Here is a 20,311-nt window from a genome sequence, read left to right on the forward strand (position 1 = left end):
CCGGGAATCGAACCTGGGACCCTGGAGCTGTGAAGCATTTATGCTAACCACCATGCTACCGTGTTGCCCTGTGCTAATGTGGTACCACTACTTAAGAAAATTTGGAGAGATAAACCAGGGAATCACAGGGCGCGATTCTCCGTCCCCCACGCCGGGTGGGAGAATAGCGGGAGGCCTCCCGACATTTTTCATGCCCTCCCGCTATTCTCTCTCTCTTTCTCTCCCCCCCCCCCCCCCCCCCCCCCCCGACCCACGAAAATGGCGAGCGGCGATTCTCCGAGGCCGATGGGTCGAGCGGCCGGGCCTTCGCGCCCGTTTTAACACGGCAGCAAACACACATGCTCGCTGCGGTCGTGAAACGGGTGCCAGATTGCCCGTTTGGGGCATCTGGGGGCCCGATTGGCACGGCAGTACCATGGCCGTGCCAAGGGGGGCATAGGCCCGCGATCGGTGCCCACCAATTGCGGGCCGTGCGTCCGTTATGGACGCACTCTTTTCCCTCCGCCGCCCCGCAAGATAAAGCCGCCACGTCTTGCGGGGCGTCAGCTGGCGTGACGCTTGACGTGCGTCCTTGACACCGGTCGTCAAGGCCGTGACGCACGGGGCCGCGCTCCTAGACCCGCCCGGGGGGGTGGGGTGGGAGAATCGGCCCCGGAAGTGGGCGTGAAGGCTGCCGTGGGTCACGGCCTGTCCCACGGCAGCCTTTACGATTCTCCGCATTTGCGGAGAATCTCGCCCACAGAGTCTCACATAAGTGGTGAGGAAACTATTGGAGAAAATGCTGAAGGAGAAATCTCCAATTGGAGAGGCATAGTTTGATCAGGGATAGTTAGCATGGCTTTGTCAGAGGGAGGTCATGCCTAACAAATTTGATTGAGTTTTTTGAGGAGGTGACCGGGTGCGTAAATGAAGGTAGTGCAGTTGATGTAGTTTGTGTGCATTTTAACAAAACCTTTGACAAGGTTCCAATAGGAGACTTATAAAGAAGGTAAATGTACATGAGATACATGGTAATTTAATAAGGTGGGTTCAAAATTGACTTGGTTGGAGGAAACAGAGGGTGATGACAGATGGCTGCTTTATTGACTGGAAGGCAGTGTTCAGCGGCATACTACAGGTATCTATGCTGGGTCCTCTATTATTTGTCATTTATATAAAAAACATAGATGACTGTGGGGGACAGGATCGGTAAGTTTGCGGATGACATAAAGATTAGCTAGGTGGTTAACAGTGAGGTTAAGTACCTTGGGTTACAGGAAGTTGTAGGCGGAATGGTCAAATGGACAGAAAAGTAGCAGATGGAATTTAACCCTGAAAAGAGCGCGGTGATACACTTTGGAAGGAGTAATTTGACAACAAAGTATTCAGTGAATGCTATGACACTGGGAAATTATTTTTTTCTCAATATTTTTATTAGAGTATTTGCAAGTTTTTATAATAATAACAATAACAGCGACATAAACATGGTGCGATAAACATTTCCACCCGAACCATAAAACAACAATCCGGCCCTCAAAGTCGATGAACGGCTGCCACCTCCGGGTGAACCCAACCATTGACCCTCTTGAGGCGAACTTTATTTGCTCGAGACTGAGAAACCCAGCCATGTCTCTAACCCAGGGCTCTACACTCGGGAGCTTTGCGTCCCTCCACATTATTAAGATCCGTCTCTGGGCTACCAGGGAGGCAAAGGCCAAGATGTCGGCCTCTTTTGCCCCCTGAACTCCCGGCTCTTCCGACACTCCAAAGGTCACCACCTCCGGACTCGGCACCACCCGTGTTTTGAGTACTGTGGACATTGCCTGAGCAAAACCCTGCCAAAACCCTAAGCTTCAGGCATGCCCAAAACATGTGGACGTGATTTGCTGAGCTTCCCGCGCATCTCGCACAACTGTCCTCTACTGCATAAAACTTGCTCATCCTAGCCACTGTCATGTGTGCCCGGTGGACTACCTTGAATTGTATCAGGCTAAGCCTGGCGCATGATGAGGATGTATTAACCCTGCTTAGGGCATCCGCCCATAGACCCGCCTCTATCTCTCCTCCTAGATCGTCTTCCCACTTGCCCTTAAGCTCCTCCACTGGAGTTTCCTTCGATTCCAAAAGTTCCTGCTTAATATCTGATACCTTCCCCTCTCCCACCCACGTACTGGAGAGTACTCTGTCCTGTATTTCCCCGTGGCGGCAGCAGCGGGAAGGCCGGAACCTGCCTTCTGAAGAAGTCGCGCACCAGCAGATTCCTAAACCCATTCCCTGTTGGCAATACAAATTTATCCTCCAAGGCTTTCAAGCTGGGGAAGCTCCTATCTATAAATTGATCCCGCATCCTCCTAATTCCTGCCCTTTGCCATCTCCGGAACCCACCATCCAGTCTACCTGGTACAACCGATGATTATTATAAATTGGGATCCAAACCAATGCTCCCTCCACTCTCTCCCTCCGCTCTCCTCCACTGCCCCCAGATTCTCAGAGCTGTCACCACAACCGGACTTGTGGAGTATCGGGCCGGCGAGAACGGAGGAGGTGCTGATATCAGTGCTCCCAAACTTGTGTCTTTACAATAGCTGCCTCCATCTTCTCCCACACCGACCCCTCCCCCACTACCCACTTCCAAATCATGGCTATATAGCCGCCCAGTAGTAGTTGCAGAAGTTCGGCAGCGCCAACCCACTATTCCCCCGACTGCGCTCCAGCAACTCTTTCTTCACTCACTGGGTTTTACCCGCCCACACAAAGCCCAAAACAACCTTATTCACCCGCTTGAAAAAGGCCCTTGGGATGAAGATGGGGAGGCACTGAAAGACTAACAGATATCTGGGGAGGATCGTCATTTTCGAAGTCAGTACCCTCCCTGCGATAGCGGGAGCATGTCCCATCTCTTAAAGTCCTCTTTCATTTGTTCTACGAGCCGGGATAGGTTTAACTTGTGCAGTGCCTCTCATTCCCGAGCCACCTAGATTCCCAGATACCGAAAGTTCCTTCCTACCATTCTAATGGGCAGCTCTCCCAGTCTCTTCTCCTGCCCTCTTGCCTGGCTCGCGAATATCTCGCTATTTCCCCATGTTCAATTTATACCCCGAAAAACTACCAAATTCCCAGAGGATCCACATAACTTCCCCCATTCCCTCCCAACGGGTCTGAAATATAAAACAGCAGGTCATCTGCGTAAAGAGAGACCCGATGCTCCACACCCCCCGAACCAGCCCTTTCCAGTTCCTAGAGGCTCTTAATGCCATGGCCAATGGCTCTATGGCCAGAGCAAACCGTAGCGGGGAGAGGGATCGTCCTTTCCACGTCCCTCGGCGTAGTTTAAAATACCCCAACCTCAGCCGGTCCGTACGCACACTCGCTGCTGGTGCCTGATAGAGCAACTGCACCCAGTCAATGAAGCCCTCACCAAACCCAAACCTTCCGATCAAAAGCCTTCTCCGCATCCATCGCTGCCACCACCTCCATCTCCCCTTCTGAGGGCATCATAATAACATTTAAAAGCCTTCGAACATTGGCCTTAAGTTGGCTGCCCTTAACAAATCCTGTCTGGTCTTCCCCTATCACCCCCGGGACACAATCCTCTATCCTTGTGGCCAGTATCTTAGCCAGCAGTTTGGCGTCCACTTTCAGTAGAGAAATTGGCCTGTATGACCCGCATTGCCCCGGATCCTTCTCCCTTTTCAGGATCAATGAAATCGAGGCCTGCGACATTGTTGGGAGGAGGACTCCCTTCTCTCTTGCTTCGTTAAATGTCCTCACCAGCAGTGGGCTCAATATCTCTGAAAACTTCTTATAGAATTCCACCGGGAAGCCGTCCAGCCTTGGGGCCTTGCCCGACTGCATGCCCTCCAGCTCCTCAGTTATTTCCTCAATTTCAATTGGGGCTCCCAGCCCTTCCACCAGATCCTCATCTAACCTCGGAAACCTCAACTGATCGAAAAACTGCCTCATCCCCTCCACCCCAGCCGGGGGTTCCAACTCATATAATTTGCTGTAAAAGTCCTGAAACACTTAATTCACCCCCCACTCGGTCCAGGACCGTATTCCCACCTCTACTCTTTACTCTCCCTATGTCCATGGCCACCTCCCTTTCTTTGAGCTGGTGCGCTAACATTCTGCTTGCCTTTTCCCCACATTCATAAATCGCCTCCTTGCCTTCCTCAGCTGTTCCACCACTTTCCCATTAGTCAACAGCCCAAACTGCGCCTGTAACCTCCGCCACTCCTTCAGCAGCCCCACGTCCGGGGCCTCCGATTATCTCCTGTCCACCTGGAGTATCTCCTCAGCTAACCTATCCCTCTCAGCCCGTTACGCTTTTTCTCTGTGGGCCGTATCGAGATTAATTCCCCTCTGACCACTACCTTCAAAGCTTCCCAAACCATTGCTGCCGAGACCTCCCTGGTATCATTTGTTTCCAGGTAGTTTTGGATGGACGTTCACCCGCCCACAGATCGTTTCGTCCGCTAACAACCCCACATCCAGCCTCCATAGCGGGCGTTGTCCTCGCTCCAAACTAACCCGTAGATCCACCCAATGCGGGGTATGATCTGACACTGCGATTGCCGAATACTCAGTATCCACCACCCTGCTCAGAACAAAAAAGTCAATGTGAGAATATACCTTGTGGACATGGGGGAAAATAAGAAAACTCATTCGCCCTTGGCCGTGCAAACCTCCATGGGTCTACTCTTCCCCCCCCCCCCCCCCCCCCCCCCGCATCTGTTCCATAAACCCCTTCAATTCCTTTGCCGCGGCCAGCCTCCACCCTGTCCTGCATTTTGACCGGTCCAATTCCGGATAATGACTATTAAAATCTCTCCCCATGAGCAAGTTATGTGACTCTAAGTCTGGGATCTTACCTAACACCTGCCTCGCCTCATAAATTCCACATCATCCCAATTCGGAGCATATACGTTCACGAGTACCACTCACACCCTCTCCAGCTTCTCGCTCACCATTATGTACCCACCCCCCGTGTCTGATACACTGGGAAGTTCTGAGGAACAAAAGGACCTTGGCGTGTTTGCCCATTGATCTCTGAAGGTGGGAGGGCAGGTTAATAGCGTATTGAAAGAGGCATATGGGCCTCTTGCCTTTGTCAATTGAGACATAGATTACAAAAGCAAGGAGGTCATGTTGGAGGCATATGGAACTTTGGTGAGGCCACAGCTGGAGTACTGTGTACAATTCTGGCCACCACATTGTATTTTCTTTAATTTATTGTCGCATGTACCAAAGTACAGTGCAAAGTATTTTTCTCCGGTTGTGGGAGCATATACAGTATGTACATAGTAGGCAAGAAACTGATCAACAGAGAACATTGACAAATGGTACATCGACAAACAGTGATTGGTTACAGTGCGGAACAAGGGGCCAAACAAAGCAAATACATGAGCAAGAGCAGCATAGGGCGTCGTGAATAGTGTTCTTGCAGGAAACACATCAGTCCGATGGGGAGTCGTTAAGGAGTCTTGTAGCTGTGGGGAAGAAGCTGTTTCTATGTCTGGACGTGCGAGTCTTCAGACTTCTGTTCCTTCTGCCTGATGGAAGGATCCAGAAGAAGGCAATGCCTGGGTGGGAAGGGTCTCTGATAATGCTGTCTGCCTTCCTGAGGCAGCGGGAGGTGTAGACAGAATCAATGTGTGGGTGGCAAGCTTGTGTGGTACGCTGGGCTGAGTTCACCACACTCTGCAGTTTCTTGCGATCTTGGACCGAGCAGTTGCCATACCAGGCTGTGATATAGCCGGATAGGATGCTCTCTGTCGCACATCTGTAGACATTTGTGAGAGTCGATGCAGACATGCCAAATTTCTTTGGCTTCCGTCGGAAGTCAAGACGTTGTTGGGCTTTCTTGACAGTTGCATCAACGTGAGTGGACCAGGACAGACTGTTGGTGATGGTGACCCCGAGGAACATAAAGCTATCGACCATCTCCACTTTGGAGCTGTTGATGCAGATAGGAGTGTGTGTCGTGCTACGCTTCCTGAAGTCGATGATTCCAACATTTAGAAAGAGGTTGTTTTCGGTACACCACGCAACCAAGTGATTTATCTCCCTCCTGTATTCTGATTCGTCATTGTTTGAGATACGGCCCACCACAGTCGTATCATCCGCAAGCTTATAAATTGAGTTGGAGTTAAATCTTGTCACAGCCATTTGTGTATAGGGAGTGCAGTAGAGGACTGAGCACATATCCTTGCGGGGGCTCCGGTGTTGAAGATTATTATGGAGGAGATGCTGTTGCCTATCCTGACAGATTGCAGTCTGTTGGTGAGGAAGTCGAGGATCCAGCTGCACAGGGAGGGGTCAAGTCCAAGATTGCGGAGTTTGGTTATTAGTCTTATCGGGATAATGGTGTTGAAGGCCGAGCTGCAGTCTATGAACAGCAGTCTTACATGGGTGTCCTTGTTGTCAAGGTGTTCAAGTGTTGATTGTAGAGCCAGGGAGATGGCATCTGCTGTGGACCGGTTAAGGTGATAGGCAAACTGCAGTGGATCGAGACCGTCTGGGAGGCTGGCAGTGATCCGTCTCATGACTAGCCACTCAAAGCATTTCAAGATAACTGACGTCAGGGCCACCAGTCAGTAGTCGTTGAGGCAGGCTACATTGTTCTTCTTTGGTACTGGTATTATGGTAGTCTTCTTGAAGGAGATGGGGTCCTCCGAGCGGAGGAGTGAGGTGGTGAGGATATCTGCGAATACACTCGCCAGCTGGTCTGCGCAGCCTCTGAGTGCTCGCCCAGGGACTCCGTCAGGGCCCATTAGTTTCTGCGGATTCACTTTCAAGAAGGCAGCGCTTACCTCTGAGGCCTTAATAGTGGGTATGGGTTTGTCCAGGGCTGTTGGGGTGGGTGGCACTGATATATTGGCTGACTGCTCAAAGCGGGCATAGAGCTTGTTCAGATCATCGGGTAGGGATATTCCACCTGGCCTTGCTTTATAGCCTGTGATCTTCCATAGTCGTCATGGTTTAGTGTCGTTGGCCTGGGACTCTTGTTTGATGCGGTATTGTCCTTTTGCATCCCTGATGGCTTTCCGTACACGTACCTGAATTTCTTATATAGGTCAGGGTCGTCAGACTTGAACGCCTCTGTCCGGGACTTCAGCAGGGAGTGAACCTTTTGGTTGAGCCAGGGTTTTCGATTGGGGAATACCCGTATTGTCGTCTTTGGTACACAATCCTCGATAGACTTACTGATGAAGTCTGTGAAGCCGGTTGCATACTCGTCCAGGTTAGCTGCCGTGGCCTTGAATATGGACCAGTCCACAGTCTCCAAGCAGTCGTGGAGGATGTCCTCAGATTCCTCGGACCATCACTGCTCTGTTTTCTTAACTGACTCAGCACACTTGAGTTGCTGTTTATAAGCCGGAAGTAGGAATATCGCATTGTGGGCGGATTTGCCAAAGTGAGGTCTGGTATTGGAGCGGTAGGCACCTTTGATGCTCCTGTATGAGTGGTACAGGGTGTTTGCACCTCTGGTGGAGCAGGAGATATGTTGATGGAGTTTGAGTAGGACCTTCCTGAGGTTGGCCTGGTTGAAGTCTCCAGCCACGATTGTCAGGGCTTCGGAGGGATATGATTGCATTGGAGGGGGTTCAGAAGAGATCCACCAAGGATGTTGCCTGGGGTGTAACATTTAAATTATGAAGAGAGATTGGAAAGGCATGGGTTGTTTTTGTTGGAACAGGGAAGACTGAGGAGCCACCTGATCGAGGAGTACAAGATTGAGGGGCATGGACAGGGTGGATAGGGAGCAGTTGTTCCCCTTAGTTGAAGGGGAACACAAGTTCAAGATGAGGGGCAGGAGGTTTAGGGGTATTTCAGGAAATACCTTTTCACCCAGAGGGTGGTGATGGTTATGAATGCACTGCTTGGAGGGTGGTAGAGGCGGGTTGCCTCCTATCCTTTTAGAAGTATCTGGATAAGCAAGTGGCACATCGTAATACTCAAGGCTATGGGGCCTAGTGCTTGCAAATGGTAGGTCGGTCAGGTGTTTTTCATGTGTCGGTGCAGTCTCAATGGGTCGAAGGACCTCTTCTGCACTGTATTTTTCTGTGATTCGGTTCACAACTCCTCTGAGCTGCCATGAACTGCTGGCATCTCTGAACAAAATGGATCCATGAAAATAGCCATCCCTGAATAGGGATCAGTCAGGGCGGAAAGTAGTGCAGGCTTGCTACCCACACCATAATCACAGGGCCATAAAAACCCCACGTGATGAGAATGGAGGAAGCAATCCCAGAATCATGTCCCATCCATCACTTTTAAATCCCTCTTTCCTGTATTCAAACATGGTCACACACAACCTGTATGAGCTGGAGGGGAACTTGCAGATCGTGGTGTTCCCATGCATCTGCTGCTCTTGGTGTTGCAGGTTGTAGGTTTGGAAGTTGCTGTTGAAGCAGCCTTGATGCGATGCTGCCATGCATTGTTTATGTGGTACAGACTGCTGTCACTGTGTGCTGGAGGTGGAGTGAGTAAATGTTTCATGTAGTTCATCGGGTGCTAATCAAGCAGGCTGCTTTATCCTGGGGGTGAGTAAGACGATAGATTGATCTTTCTATTGTCTCTCAGTTCTATTTTGAAATAGAAACACAATTCAACCTTTGCTCCCCTTCAAAATGAGCACAAATGTATTTTTGCACTATTGGGGTAGTTTGCTTTTATGTAAATGGATCAAAGAATATTAGGGAAGGTAGGTGCCAAAGAAAATCACATTGGTTTATACCCAAGCAGAAAACAGTTGACTGGTGTGGATTTAGTTCTCTCTCAAATTGACATTGAGAGTACTTTGCAATGAGCCGAAAGTTTAGTCATTTAAAAAAAGGAGCTCCAGTTTGTGCTATAAACAAAAGACTTTTGTAATCATTCACCTCTGAAGCAACCTGTACAGAGTTTACTGTGTGCTTTTTGGCAGCAGTTTGCATGGTAGAGCACGACAGGTCATCCTGGCTATTTCTCAATTCTGATCCATACTGACCCTGATTCCCTGTCAAGGTGTACTATCATGAGGTAATCTGCAACATGTCGATAAACTAAATGAAAAATAAAGTATAATTTTTATAGGGATGTAATAGTCTTCAGATGGAGTTCAGCTCCATCCCTGATATTAACCCATTTCCACTCATATTTTGAATGTATAATCTTTAAGTGGACTGCCTTTTCTGAAAGAATGCAGCAGTAGAAAAATAGCATTTGTGTCACTTTTTGGCAGGCATAAGTAAGCACAAGATAAGGCAGTACATGGCTTAAAACTCTCTTCCCCGGAATTTTTTTCATCCTTTGTCCTCCGTGTAGTTCTTATGACAAAAGAAGTTCTGGAACTCATTGTGTGATGAATTTCTTTACAGTTCATGCCCTACCGTTCTGGCACAGCATTTTGAAGCATCAACTCGCTGTCATTGTTCTATCCCTTCCTTTCCCAAACCCATACCAAACTGAGGCACTCTTAAAGATACACCCCAAAAATCTGCCTGGTGTCTTTAAAGTTACTATTTGAATATACTATTCGCTGCCCTAGCACAAAGGAAAAATCCTTCTGATAAATAAGGACTCTAAAGACTCTGATGATTAACTTGACTTTAAACAAAGTACTGCAGGATACAACCATTGATAACATCTTTGTAATTACTATGGGCAATATTTTTCTGATAGTGGGACTTGATAGAAGATGGCCTCCAACCCTGATCATGGCAACCCCACAATTATTTGAAGCATTAATTGGCAGGAGATGGGTGTTCCCCCACCTCGCTCATCAAACCAGAAGAGCAGCTCATAGCCTTCTGTCAGTTGTGATCGTCTCGTTATTCTCTTCCAACCATTCAGGAGGCTTTGGGAAATGGCACTGATATTAAGAATTCATCATGTAGGCAATGGGAGAATTGTTGTATCCTGCACTACTTTTGTATTGCAGCACGGTAGCATAGTGGTTAGCACTACGGCTTCACAGTGTCAGGGTCCCAGGTTCGATTCCCGGCTTGGGTCACTGTGCGGAGTCTGCACGTTCTCCCTGTGTCTGCGTGGGTTTCCTCCCGGTACTCCGGTTTCCTCTCACAGTCCCGAACGACATGCTGGACATTCTGAATTTGGACATTTAAAATTCTCCCTCTGTTTACCCAAACAGGCGCCAGAACTAGAGGCTTTTCACAGTAACTTTGTTGCAGTGTTAATGTAAGCCTACTTGGAACAATAAAGTTATTATTATTATATTTGTATTTATTTATTTGATTTGTATTTATAGAAATCACAATCCTAATTTATCTTTTTAAGGAAATGGTATTAAAGGAACTGTATGCTTGAAACTGACTTCTTTGTGCACTGGTCTCAGACAGAAGATTATTACATTTAGGTACCAGACACCACTTACTGGAATGTGCTGTTTGAAGTAGAATGCACCAGTGGTTTAAATGTTTAATTTTCATTCAGCATACTTTAAAAGTAGCTTGTTATAGTTAGTACAGATATTGTATTTCATTTGAAACATTTCACTATTGTGGAAAATACAAGTTCCCCACTTGCAAAGTCTTTCATCCAAATCTATTGCCATTATTTAAAACAGCAGTTCAGGAGATAGAAAAAGGGTAAACAAAATGAAGTACCTGGACCCAGTGACTGAAATATTCCAATCTTCCATCAAAAGATGATCAGTTAATGCTGGCCCTAAGGTTAATTACACTGGCCACCAGTGTGACTTCAGACTGAAGCAAAACTGAAAAGAAGTGTCAGTATTGACCGTTTCTCAAGTCTCTGAGCACACTGATCGCTTTGATGAATATTTTGTATATTAAAATCTAGTGGAGCTATGCTAAAAATACTAGATGGCAAAATTATGTGTGGAAAATTGTGGTATTTTCAAACGGTTTAATACATAACCTACTTTTTGAAATATTAATACCTTCATTGGGGTGCTTGGAAGAGGTGCTCCCTTAATATCTTAAAATGAAGTATTTAATGACCCCTTTGTCGAGAGAGGGAACAACACCCTGGCATCATTTCTCTGACATCAAGCATAAGCAACACCATTGGTTCAATAACTTTCATTGTGTCAGATTTGCATCCATCTCTTCTGAGCTGTCAGCAAAATCCGAGATTTATTTTGTCATACAAATGGCTTCATGTCTCTGGAATAGGAAAGGGAAAATCCCCGGATTGCTGCTCTTATCTACATGCTGCTTAATGTGTTCCTGTGCGAGGATAGAATCATGTTTATGTATGATAACTGTCATAAAACAGACTTCTAACATTCTACTGTCTATCCTCTATCTGAGTGGCTACTTAGCCTCTAGACTGCAGGTGGTTGCAGAACCATATATCAAAATAAGTTGGTACATGATAATGTTTTTATCATAAATTTTGCCTCCAAATTAAGTAATATGATATGGTATATCTGCTCTGCCATGCAGTGCCGGAAAGTAGGTTCGCCTCATTTGGTCAGTGGCATGTTGGGTGGGATTTTCAGTCCGTCCCATTGTGTTTTGCTAGCAGCGGGATCGTCTGGTTCCCCTTTGTATGCATCCCCGAGGTGGAGGTTGTCATCGGTGGGACCAGAAAATCCTGCCAGTGGAAACGGCCAGAAAATTCCAGCCATTGAGTTCCTGGCTTGAGCTGAGCCATCCAGGAAAGACAAAAGCAACTTGAATTTGCATAGGTAGTGAATGAAGACTAGAAGTTGTATGTCAACTGAGCAGCTGAGGCTATGAAGAAGGAAGATTCCAGTTTTCCCAGTGTGTGCTGAAATAGTCAATCTCAGCCGCAGCAGCAGAGGTACTGCAATTGACCTCGATTTCCCCCAGGTTAAGGAAAGAAAAATTCCCACTCCTGAAATATCAAATGATCATTGCTTTTTGTGCTCTTATGGATCTGCTTCCCAAAGTTAAACAGCCTGCCAACACCAAGGCTGAAACTTAAATGATTGTCACTTGGGCATAGTACTGCGGTGACAGACATCTGTGTAATTTTGTTCAAACAGGAAGAGAAGCTGGGGAGAGAAATATTAAACAAGTTAATTGAAAGCACTCTGCGTTTTGCTATTTTTTTTTAACCTATGCATTTGTATGTAATCACGGAATCAGTTTCCTCGACTTTAATTGCAAGTTAATGAAAATTGATCTGTGTTTAGAGTTGTCTGAAATGTCAAATGCTATTTACAATCAATCGGGAAACAAACTCTGTCTGCAAATATTTTAATGCATATTATTTATTCATTTTTCTGCTTTTCAGTGGAAGAAATACTGGTTTGTACTGACTGACCATAGCCTGCGTTACTACAAGGACTCCATTGCCGAGGACGTAAGCATTATGTTTGGAAATTATTCAGAAACCAGTGGGAATATGCAAACAACCCTGAGCTCTATTTGGCAGCTCTTGTAATGTGTGTATGATGATTGCCGTTTCTGTAAAGGCCAGTGCAGTAAAATGAACACATCAAAACCCCATTTTAAAAATAGATGTTGAGCCTAGTTTTTGGGAGGTAATGCTGCAAACTTAAGAGATAATGGGTCAGGCCCTGACTTTGTTCATTTTCAGACTTTTACTTCCATTGAAGTCTTCATAGAATCATAGAATACCTACAGTGAAGAAATGGACCATTCGTGCCCATCGAGTACTGCACCCTACCGACCCCATCCCCATAAACCCACCTAACCTGCACATCCCTGGACACTAAGGGCAATTTAGCATGGCCAATTCACCTAACCTGCACATCATTCGACTGCTGCAGTATTTGAGTTGTACTTGATTCCCTTGATAAATTATTAATATTAAGATTGCTACTCCTTTACAACAAAATGTGGGTCTCAGTGAATCACACTGATTGACTTTAAAGTGACAGGAAGCACCCACATTTCTATGTCAAAATCCTAAGCCACCCAGGTCAACTGTAACTCAAGACAGAAGGACCAGGAATATTGGTGGCATGGTAGCACAGTGGTTAGCACTGCTGCTTCAGAGCTTGAGGGACCTGGGTTCAATTTCAGCCTCAGGTGACTGTGTGGAGTTTGCACATTCTCCCCGTGTCTGCGTGGGTTTCCTCCAGGTGCCCCGGTTTCCTCCCACAGTCCAAAGATGTGCAGGTTAGGTGGTTTGGCCATGATAAATTGCCCCTTAATGTCCAAAAGGTTAGGTGGGATTACTGGGTTACGGGCATCGGGTGGAGGCGTGGGTTTAAGTAGGATGCTCTTTCCAAGACCTGGTGCAGACCCAACGAGCGAATGGCCTCCTGCACAGTAAATTCTATGATGAGTAGCCTAAAGGGAGGTGGCCAGATCCTAAAACTCACTCCGAGCTTTGCACCTGTTCAACTGTTGCCTCTTTTGTATCTTCCCCCACTTCCCATTGCCCACCATTGAAGCCATGTGTTCAGCCATCCTGGCCCTAACGACTGTAATTCCATCCCTAAATCACTCCATCTCGTCGCCTTTAAAACGGTCCTTAAAATCTGCCATTTGTCTCCTTGTATGGATTAATACAGTTTTTGGCTTATCACACTCCTGTGAAGCACCTTTGGATTAACCACGTCAAAGATGCTGTATACATGCAAATTGGTGTTTTTGAGCTGATCCAATATTTATTATCAAACTCAGAAGGTTGTCTTTGACTGTGTGACTTTTTTTTTTCTTTCTGAGCATGAGCCTTCAGGACTCTCCAATTTGTTTATTTCACAGCAGTTTGATTATGCTGACTTACTATACCTGCTAGAAATTGAGTTACCAGAGTGATTTTCTCTTGGGACTCTTGCAATTGAAGGAATTTTCACTGAACTCGAGCCAAATCCTGCCCATGGTGGAAATCTAAAATAAGAACAGGAAATGCTCTGCAGGTCATGCAGTATCTGTGGAGCAAGAAACAAAACTTAACATGGGGCTGGTTTAGCACAGGGCTAAATCGCTGGCTTTGAAAGCAGACCAAGGCAGGCCAGCAACACGGTTCAATTCCCGTACCAGCCTCCCCAAACAGGCGCCGGAATGTGGCGATTAGGGGCTTTTCACAGTAACTTAATTTGAAGCCTACTTGTGACAATAAGCGATTTTCATTTTCACTTCATTTCAGGTTGGCCTTGCATCAAAATTGGAATATGTATAAACAAAATTTCAGAGCCTGGAAAAAGGGGGTCTGGAAAAGAAAAGAACAAAAGGTCCTTAATAGTGTGACAGTGTTATCAGGATGTGTCCAACAGGGTGGTCTGCGTGCCTTTTTCTTCTACTGTGTTCCAAGATCACTGAAACCCTTCACCAAGTTTAAATACTTCCTTTCTTCTATTATTCTGCCATTTATGCTTATGCCTCTTCAAGACTTGTCTTTTGTTTTTATACTTGTCCCGTTACTGCATCCATTTGTCTTGTACCAAAATTCCTTTTGGAATTTAATCTCTCATGTCCTCCATGAGTCCAAAAAAGTGTAGGTTAGGTGGATTGGCAATGCTTAATTGCGCCTTAGTGTGCAGATTAGGTGGGGATATGAGGGATAGTGGGCATGGGTGGAGTGCTCTCTGAGTCGGTGCAGACTTGAAGGCCCAATGGCCTCCTTCTGCACTGTCGGAATTCTATGATTCTATGGTTACACAACTGCCCTTTTGATCTTTTTCTGTCAAGCCTTTTTCTTAAAAGCTGTCCATCTCTAAAATATTCCGGTTCTGAATAAAGATCATTGACCTGAAGTCTTGGGCCAAATTTTGTGGAACCTGGTTGTCATAATATACATCAATGTATATAATGGAGTGCAGACAGGCAGTCATTGACACACAGGATGACCAGTAAGCACACGGAACAGAGCAGCCAATCACCAGACAGGACACGATCACTATAAAGCCAGAGGGCACCAGTTTTCCTGTTCTCTCGGGACCAAGCCTCTGAGACAGTCAGAGTTCATGAGCTAGCCAGTGCAAACACCATGTGGTAGCTAGTAAGCCTGGTCAGGCTAGCATCAGGTCTCCAGTCAAGTTAGCATAGTGTCAACCCACAGTTGAACATGTATAATAGTTTAGATGTTAAATAAAATCGTGTTGCATCTCATCAAGTGTTGGAAGTCTGTCTCTCGCTACACTGCATCAAGTGCAGTCTACATCGACCCATGAGACAGTCAGAGCTCGTGAGCAGCAACTGGAACAAACACCATGTGGTAGTAAGATAGTCTGGTCAGGTTAGCCTCAGGTCTCCAGTCAAGTCAGCATAGTGTCAATCCACAGTTAAAGCATGTATTATAGTTAAGAGTTCAATAAAATCGAGTTACATTTCAAGTGTTGGAAGCCTGTCTCACTCACCACTGTAGTAAACGCAGTCCTAGTAAACCCTGCTTACCCAGGACATCAGTGTTCCCATGTATTTGGCAGCACGGTAGTACAGTTGGTAGCACAGTTGCTTCACAGCTCTGGGGTCCCAGGTTCGATTCCCGGCTTGGATCACTGTCTGTGTGACGTCTTCATGTTCTCCGTGTCTGCGTGGGTTTCCTCCAGGTGCTCTGGTTTCCTCCCACAAGTCCCGAAAGACGTGCTGTTAGGTAATTTGCACATTCCTGAATTCTCCCTCTTGTACCCGAACAGGCGATGGAATTGGGGCTGGTTTAGCACAGTGGGCTAAACAGCTGGCTCATAATGCAGAACAATGCCAGCAGCGCGGGTTCAATTCCTGTACCAGCCTCCTCGAACAGGCGCCAGAATGTGACGACTAGGGGCTTATCACAGTAACTTAATTGAAGCCTACTTGTGACAATAAATATTATTATTATTATTGCTGCACTTGTCCTTTTAGGTGGTAGTGTCATGGGTTTGAAAGGTGCTGCCTAAGGATCATGAATATGTTCCTACTCTTGTAGATGGTAGACACGACTGCTACTGGTGGAAGGCGAGAATGTTTGTGTCAGGGTTACCAATCAAGCAGGCTGCTTTGTTCTGGATGGTGTCGAACTTGTTGAATGATGTTGGAGCTGCACTCATTCAGGCAAGTGAGGAGTATTCCATTACACACCTGAGTTGTGCCTTGTAGGTGGTGAATTACTTACTCCAGGATTACTAGCCTCTGACCTGCTTTAGTAGCTGTAGAACTTGTATTGCTCGTCCAGTTCAGTTTCTGATCAATGGTAACCCCCAGGATGTTGATAGTGGGGGATTCTGTAATGGTCATGCCATTGAATGTCATGGGCGATTGGTAGCATGTTGTCTTCTTTAATCATTGCAGTCCATGTGGCATAGAAACACCCACCGTGTTGTTACCAAGGCAGTTCCAGGATATTGGCCCAACAACAGTGACAGAATGGTGACATTGTTCCAAATCAGGATAATATGCAACTTGGAGGGAAACTTGCAGGTGTTCAAGTTCCCTTGCATCTGCTGCCCTTGTTCTTCTAGGTGGCAGAGGTTGTCTGTTTGGAATGTGCTGTCGAAGCACCCTTGGTGGATTACTGCCATGTATCTTGTAGATGGTACACACTTCTGCCACTGTGCGTCGGTGGTGGAGGGGAGTGAATATTGAAGGTGGCGGATGAGGTGCCAATCAAGCAGGCTGATTTGTCCTGAATGGTGATGAGCTTCTTGTGTTGTTGGAACTGCACTCTTCCAGGCAGGTGGAGAGTATTCCATCACACTCGTGACTTGCAACTTGTAGATGGTGGACAGAATCAGGAGGTGGATTATTCTCTGCTGAATTCCCAGCCTCTGAACTGCCTTTGTAGCAGCAGTATTTTTATGGTCAATCCATTTCAGTTTCCGGTCATTGTTGATAGTAGCATAGTGGTTAGCACTGTTGCTTCACAGTGCCAGGGTCCCAGGTTCGATTCCTGCTTAGATCACTGTCTGTGCCAAGTCTGCACGTTCTCCCCATGTCTGTGTGGATTTCCTCCAGGCGCTCTGGTTTCCTCCCACAAGTCCCGAAAGAAGTGCTTGTTAGGTGAATTGTAGTTCTGACTTCTCCCTCAGTGTACCCGAACAGGCACCACAGTGTGGCAACTAGGAGAGTTTAACAGTAACTTTATTGCAGTGTTAACCATAGGGCAGCCAGTGCAGCCTGGGACAATGTGGCGGCAGCTGTGAGCGCCGGGAGTGTGACCAGAAGGACTGCCCTCCAGTGCATGAAGGTCAGTGACATGAACCGGGCAGCATGAGTGAGTAGAGACGCCACCACCACCACTGTGAACCACCCGTGTGGTTAATGATGCTCTCAGTGTCTCCTCAGGAATAGAGCTCCCACAATCGCCAGGAGAGGCCCCAGAATGGCGATGGCATGCTGGACATAAAAATCCTCATCACCTTCAACAAGCATGTCCTGGAGGTGACCGATGTGGTCGAGGACAGAGTGGTCACCAACACGGAGGCTGGCTGACGCCTCAGGGGTGAGGAACCACTGGGCTCCATCAAACGTGCATTGTTATTGTCTTACTGACTGACCCATTCTTCCCACTGACCACATGTCCATTATCCCACAGGTCCTCCAGCCAACTGCGCTGGCCTATCCCAGGCGACACCCTTTCCAGCCACCAGGAGACCACCTCAGAGGAGAACTCCGAGGATGCCACCTTAATAGTCGCGGCACAGCTGTCAACCCCACCCTCCACCAGCGCAGATACACACACCTCGGTGAGAAATGTTAGTGATCAGCTTCTGGGGCACAATCTGGTGAGCACCACACTGCTGCTCATGTACATCAGGTGGAGGCAGCAACCCCGAAGCGAGACAGCAGTCTGAGGACTGCTGGATCCCAGAACCCAGCTGGGTCCCAGCCTGATGCTGAGTCTGTGGAACAGAGTTACCCGAAGTTGGAGACGTTAGGGAGCGCCCGAGGACATTCAGAAGGCGTTGTCAGCGACACTCCAGCTGATTGGAGGACTCCCAGAGGCTACGGGCATACCAGATGTCGTCGGCAGTGCGTGGCACGGAGGCTAACACTGCTGGGGTGGCGACCGCAGAGGAGAAACTGGTGCACGACGTCAGCACCATTAGTGTAGGTGCCCAAGGCGTCGCACAGTCGGTGACGGCCATGGTTGAGGGTGTCGCTGGGGGATGTCATCCAGTACCAGGCTGACCTTCGTGAGGGTCTGCGGGATGTGTCCTGCTTTCAGATGGGCATGGCCAACGCGCTGTGGTGCTTGTCCCAGCCGCAGGTTGGCATTGCCGAGGTGCTGATGAGCATGTCCCGGTCACTGAGGAGCATAGACAAGAGCACCGACTTGATGGTGCATGGGGAACCACTACGGCTGGCAGAGCCAGATGGCGCAGCCGAGGCTTGAACCAGCTGCCCCTCCATCCCAAAGTGAAGTGAATTCCAGGGCCCTGAGTTCTCCAGTGAAGTCCACGGCCTCCAGGGTCACTGACCGGGAAGGGTGCCAACCTGGACCGGTCCCATAGCATTGGGACGGTGGCCATCAGCTCCCCCGAGTGCCACCACTCTGATGAGGCTGTGTCTTGCAGCCAGCACACAGAATAGGGCGACACGACTGTGCATGTGCTGCTGACGAGTAAACAGTGGCCCCAGAGCCCCCAGAGGATGCCCGCCTGGGGCATCGAAGATCACGGATTGAGGTAAGAAGCTGGCTGCCACCATGTCAGACGTGCATCCTGGGTACACATCTAGACATCGGGGTAGAGCTAGGAGGGCAAAGCACATCGAGGATCACTCGGGGCATTGGGGGAGGGGGGGGGTTGGAGATGGTCAGTACCATCAGGAGGGCGGGGAATTGTCAAACACAATAAATACCTTTGTGCACAGCCAGTACGATGCTTCTGTCGCCTTCCGCAGTACGGGCTGACCTCCGAACCCTTGGCCCATCTCTAGGCATCTCCCCCTCCCCGTGGCACCCACCCACCCTCTGGCCGTGGGCATGTCCCCGGCGCCTAGTCCCATTCCCTCGGTGTTGGGATATTGGTTGTCGTGCGTGTGATGTCCCCCCCCCCCCCCCCGCAGTGTTCAAGCACGGTGTCCATGTATCAAGGTATGTTGAGATGCTAGGCCATGAGCCCCACATGCTATATGGCCCGTCCACCCACGGGAATTTACTTAGGTTGTGTGAAGTGCTCACTTAACCATAATTGCCAATTCCCTATTAGGCGTAGCCTTCAGCCGCGCGGCCAGAGGCCTTGGCAGTCGGTGGGGGTTATGGGTGACCGGTGGGGCGGACGGGCAGAGACAAGGGTACACACAATCCAGGGGTTGGCATGTTTGTGCTGCGAGCGGTTTCCGCCCCCCCCCCCCCCCCCCCCCACCCCCCCGCCCCGAGCACTATGGTGGCAAGCCCAACAGCCCCGGGCTCTTTGCCTATGAGCAAAAGATGGCTGCCCCCCTCCTCAGCGCCAGCATGACCACTTGCTTGGGAAGCTGCTGAATGACAGTAGGTCGTTGGATATGGGGTGGCTCTCGTTAATTGTATGGAAATGGAGCTTAAGTGGTGATAATTGGTTTCTCGCCATGCTGGGGCGAAATCTCTATGGGAGCAGGCCGATTGCATCGCAAACTGTTTGCCGCCTGGCGCGGTTCTTGTTTTTAGGCTCTTCCGGCCTCATTTCAATTGAGCAAGAGCGTAACGAGGCCAGAGAATCGTGCCCTATGACTTCAACTAGTTTTCCCCCGATTCACATTGACTGTGTTTTGCTCCTTGATGTCACACTTGGTCACATGCTGCCTTGATGTCAAGGGCAGTCACATTCACCTTGACTCTTTTGTCCTGGTTTGAATCAAGGCTGTAATGAGGTCAGGAGCTGAGTGGCCCTCGCAGAACCCAACCTGAGTTCAGTGAGCAGGTTATTGCTGAGTAAGCGCCACTAGATCGCACTGTTGACAACACTTACCATTACTTTACTGATGGTTGAGAGTTGACTGATGGGACAGTAATTGGCCGGCTTGAATTTCATCTGCTTTTTGTGTAGAGAATATATCTGGGCAATTTTCCACATTTGCCAGCTTGATGCCTGTGCTGTAGGTGAACTTGGCTAGTTCTGGAGTACGGTTGTCAGAAATTTGTCAGGGTCCATCACCTTTGCAGTAGCCAGTGCCTTCAGTCATTTCTTGATTTCACGTGGAATGAATCAAATTGGCTGAAGACTGGCATCTGTGATGTTGGGGTCCTCGGGAGGTGAATGAGATGGATCAGCCACACAGCACTCTGGCTGAATGTGGCTTGTCTTTTGCACTGGTGTGCTGAGCTTCCCCATCATTAAGGGTGAGGATATTTGTGAAGCCGTCGCCTCAGTTTAGTTGTTTAATTGTCCGCCAGATTCATGATTGGATGTGGCAGGACTACAGAGCTGAACCTGATCCGTTGGTTGTGGTCTCGCTTAGCTCTGTCTTATCGCATGCTGCTTCCACTGTTTGGCATGCCAGTAGACCTGTGTTATAGCTTC

At 48.2% G+C, this 20,311-nt stretch overlaps 1 protein-coding gene across 2 annotated transcripts in view; it reads left to right on the forward strand.

The window, feature by feature from the left end:
* Positions 1–20,311, forward strand: part of LOC119952869 (myosin phosphatase Rho interacting protein) — a 626,433-nt gene that overhangs the window by 466,640 nt on the left and 139,482 nt on the right. For both annotated transcript variants that reach the window (XM_038776448.1, XM_038776447.1), the window contains exon 11: positions 12,211–12,279. In XM_038776448.1, the coding sequence (XP_038632376.1) occupies positions 12,211–12,279 (69 nt within the window). The remainder of the gene's footprint in view (positions 1–12,210; positions 12,280–20,311) is intronic.

Source organism: Scyliorhinus canicula, chromosome 18 (genome assembly GCF_902713615.1).
Source record: "Scyliorhinus canicula chromosome 18, sScyCan1.1, whole genome shotgun sequence".
Classification (NCBI taxonomy): domain Eukaryota; kingdom Metazoa; phylum Chordata; class Chondrichthyes; order Carcharhiniformes; family Scyliorhinidae; genus Scyliorhinus; species Scyliorhinus canicula.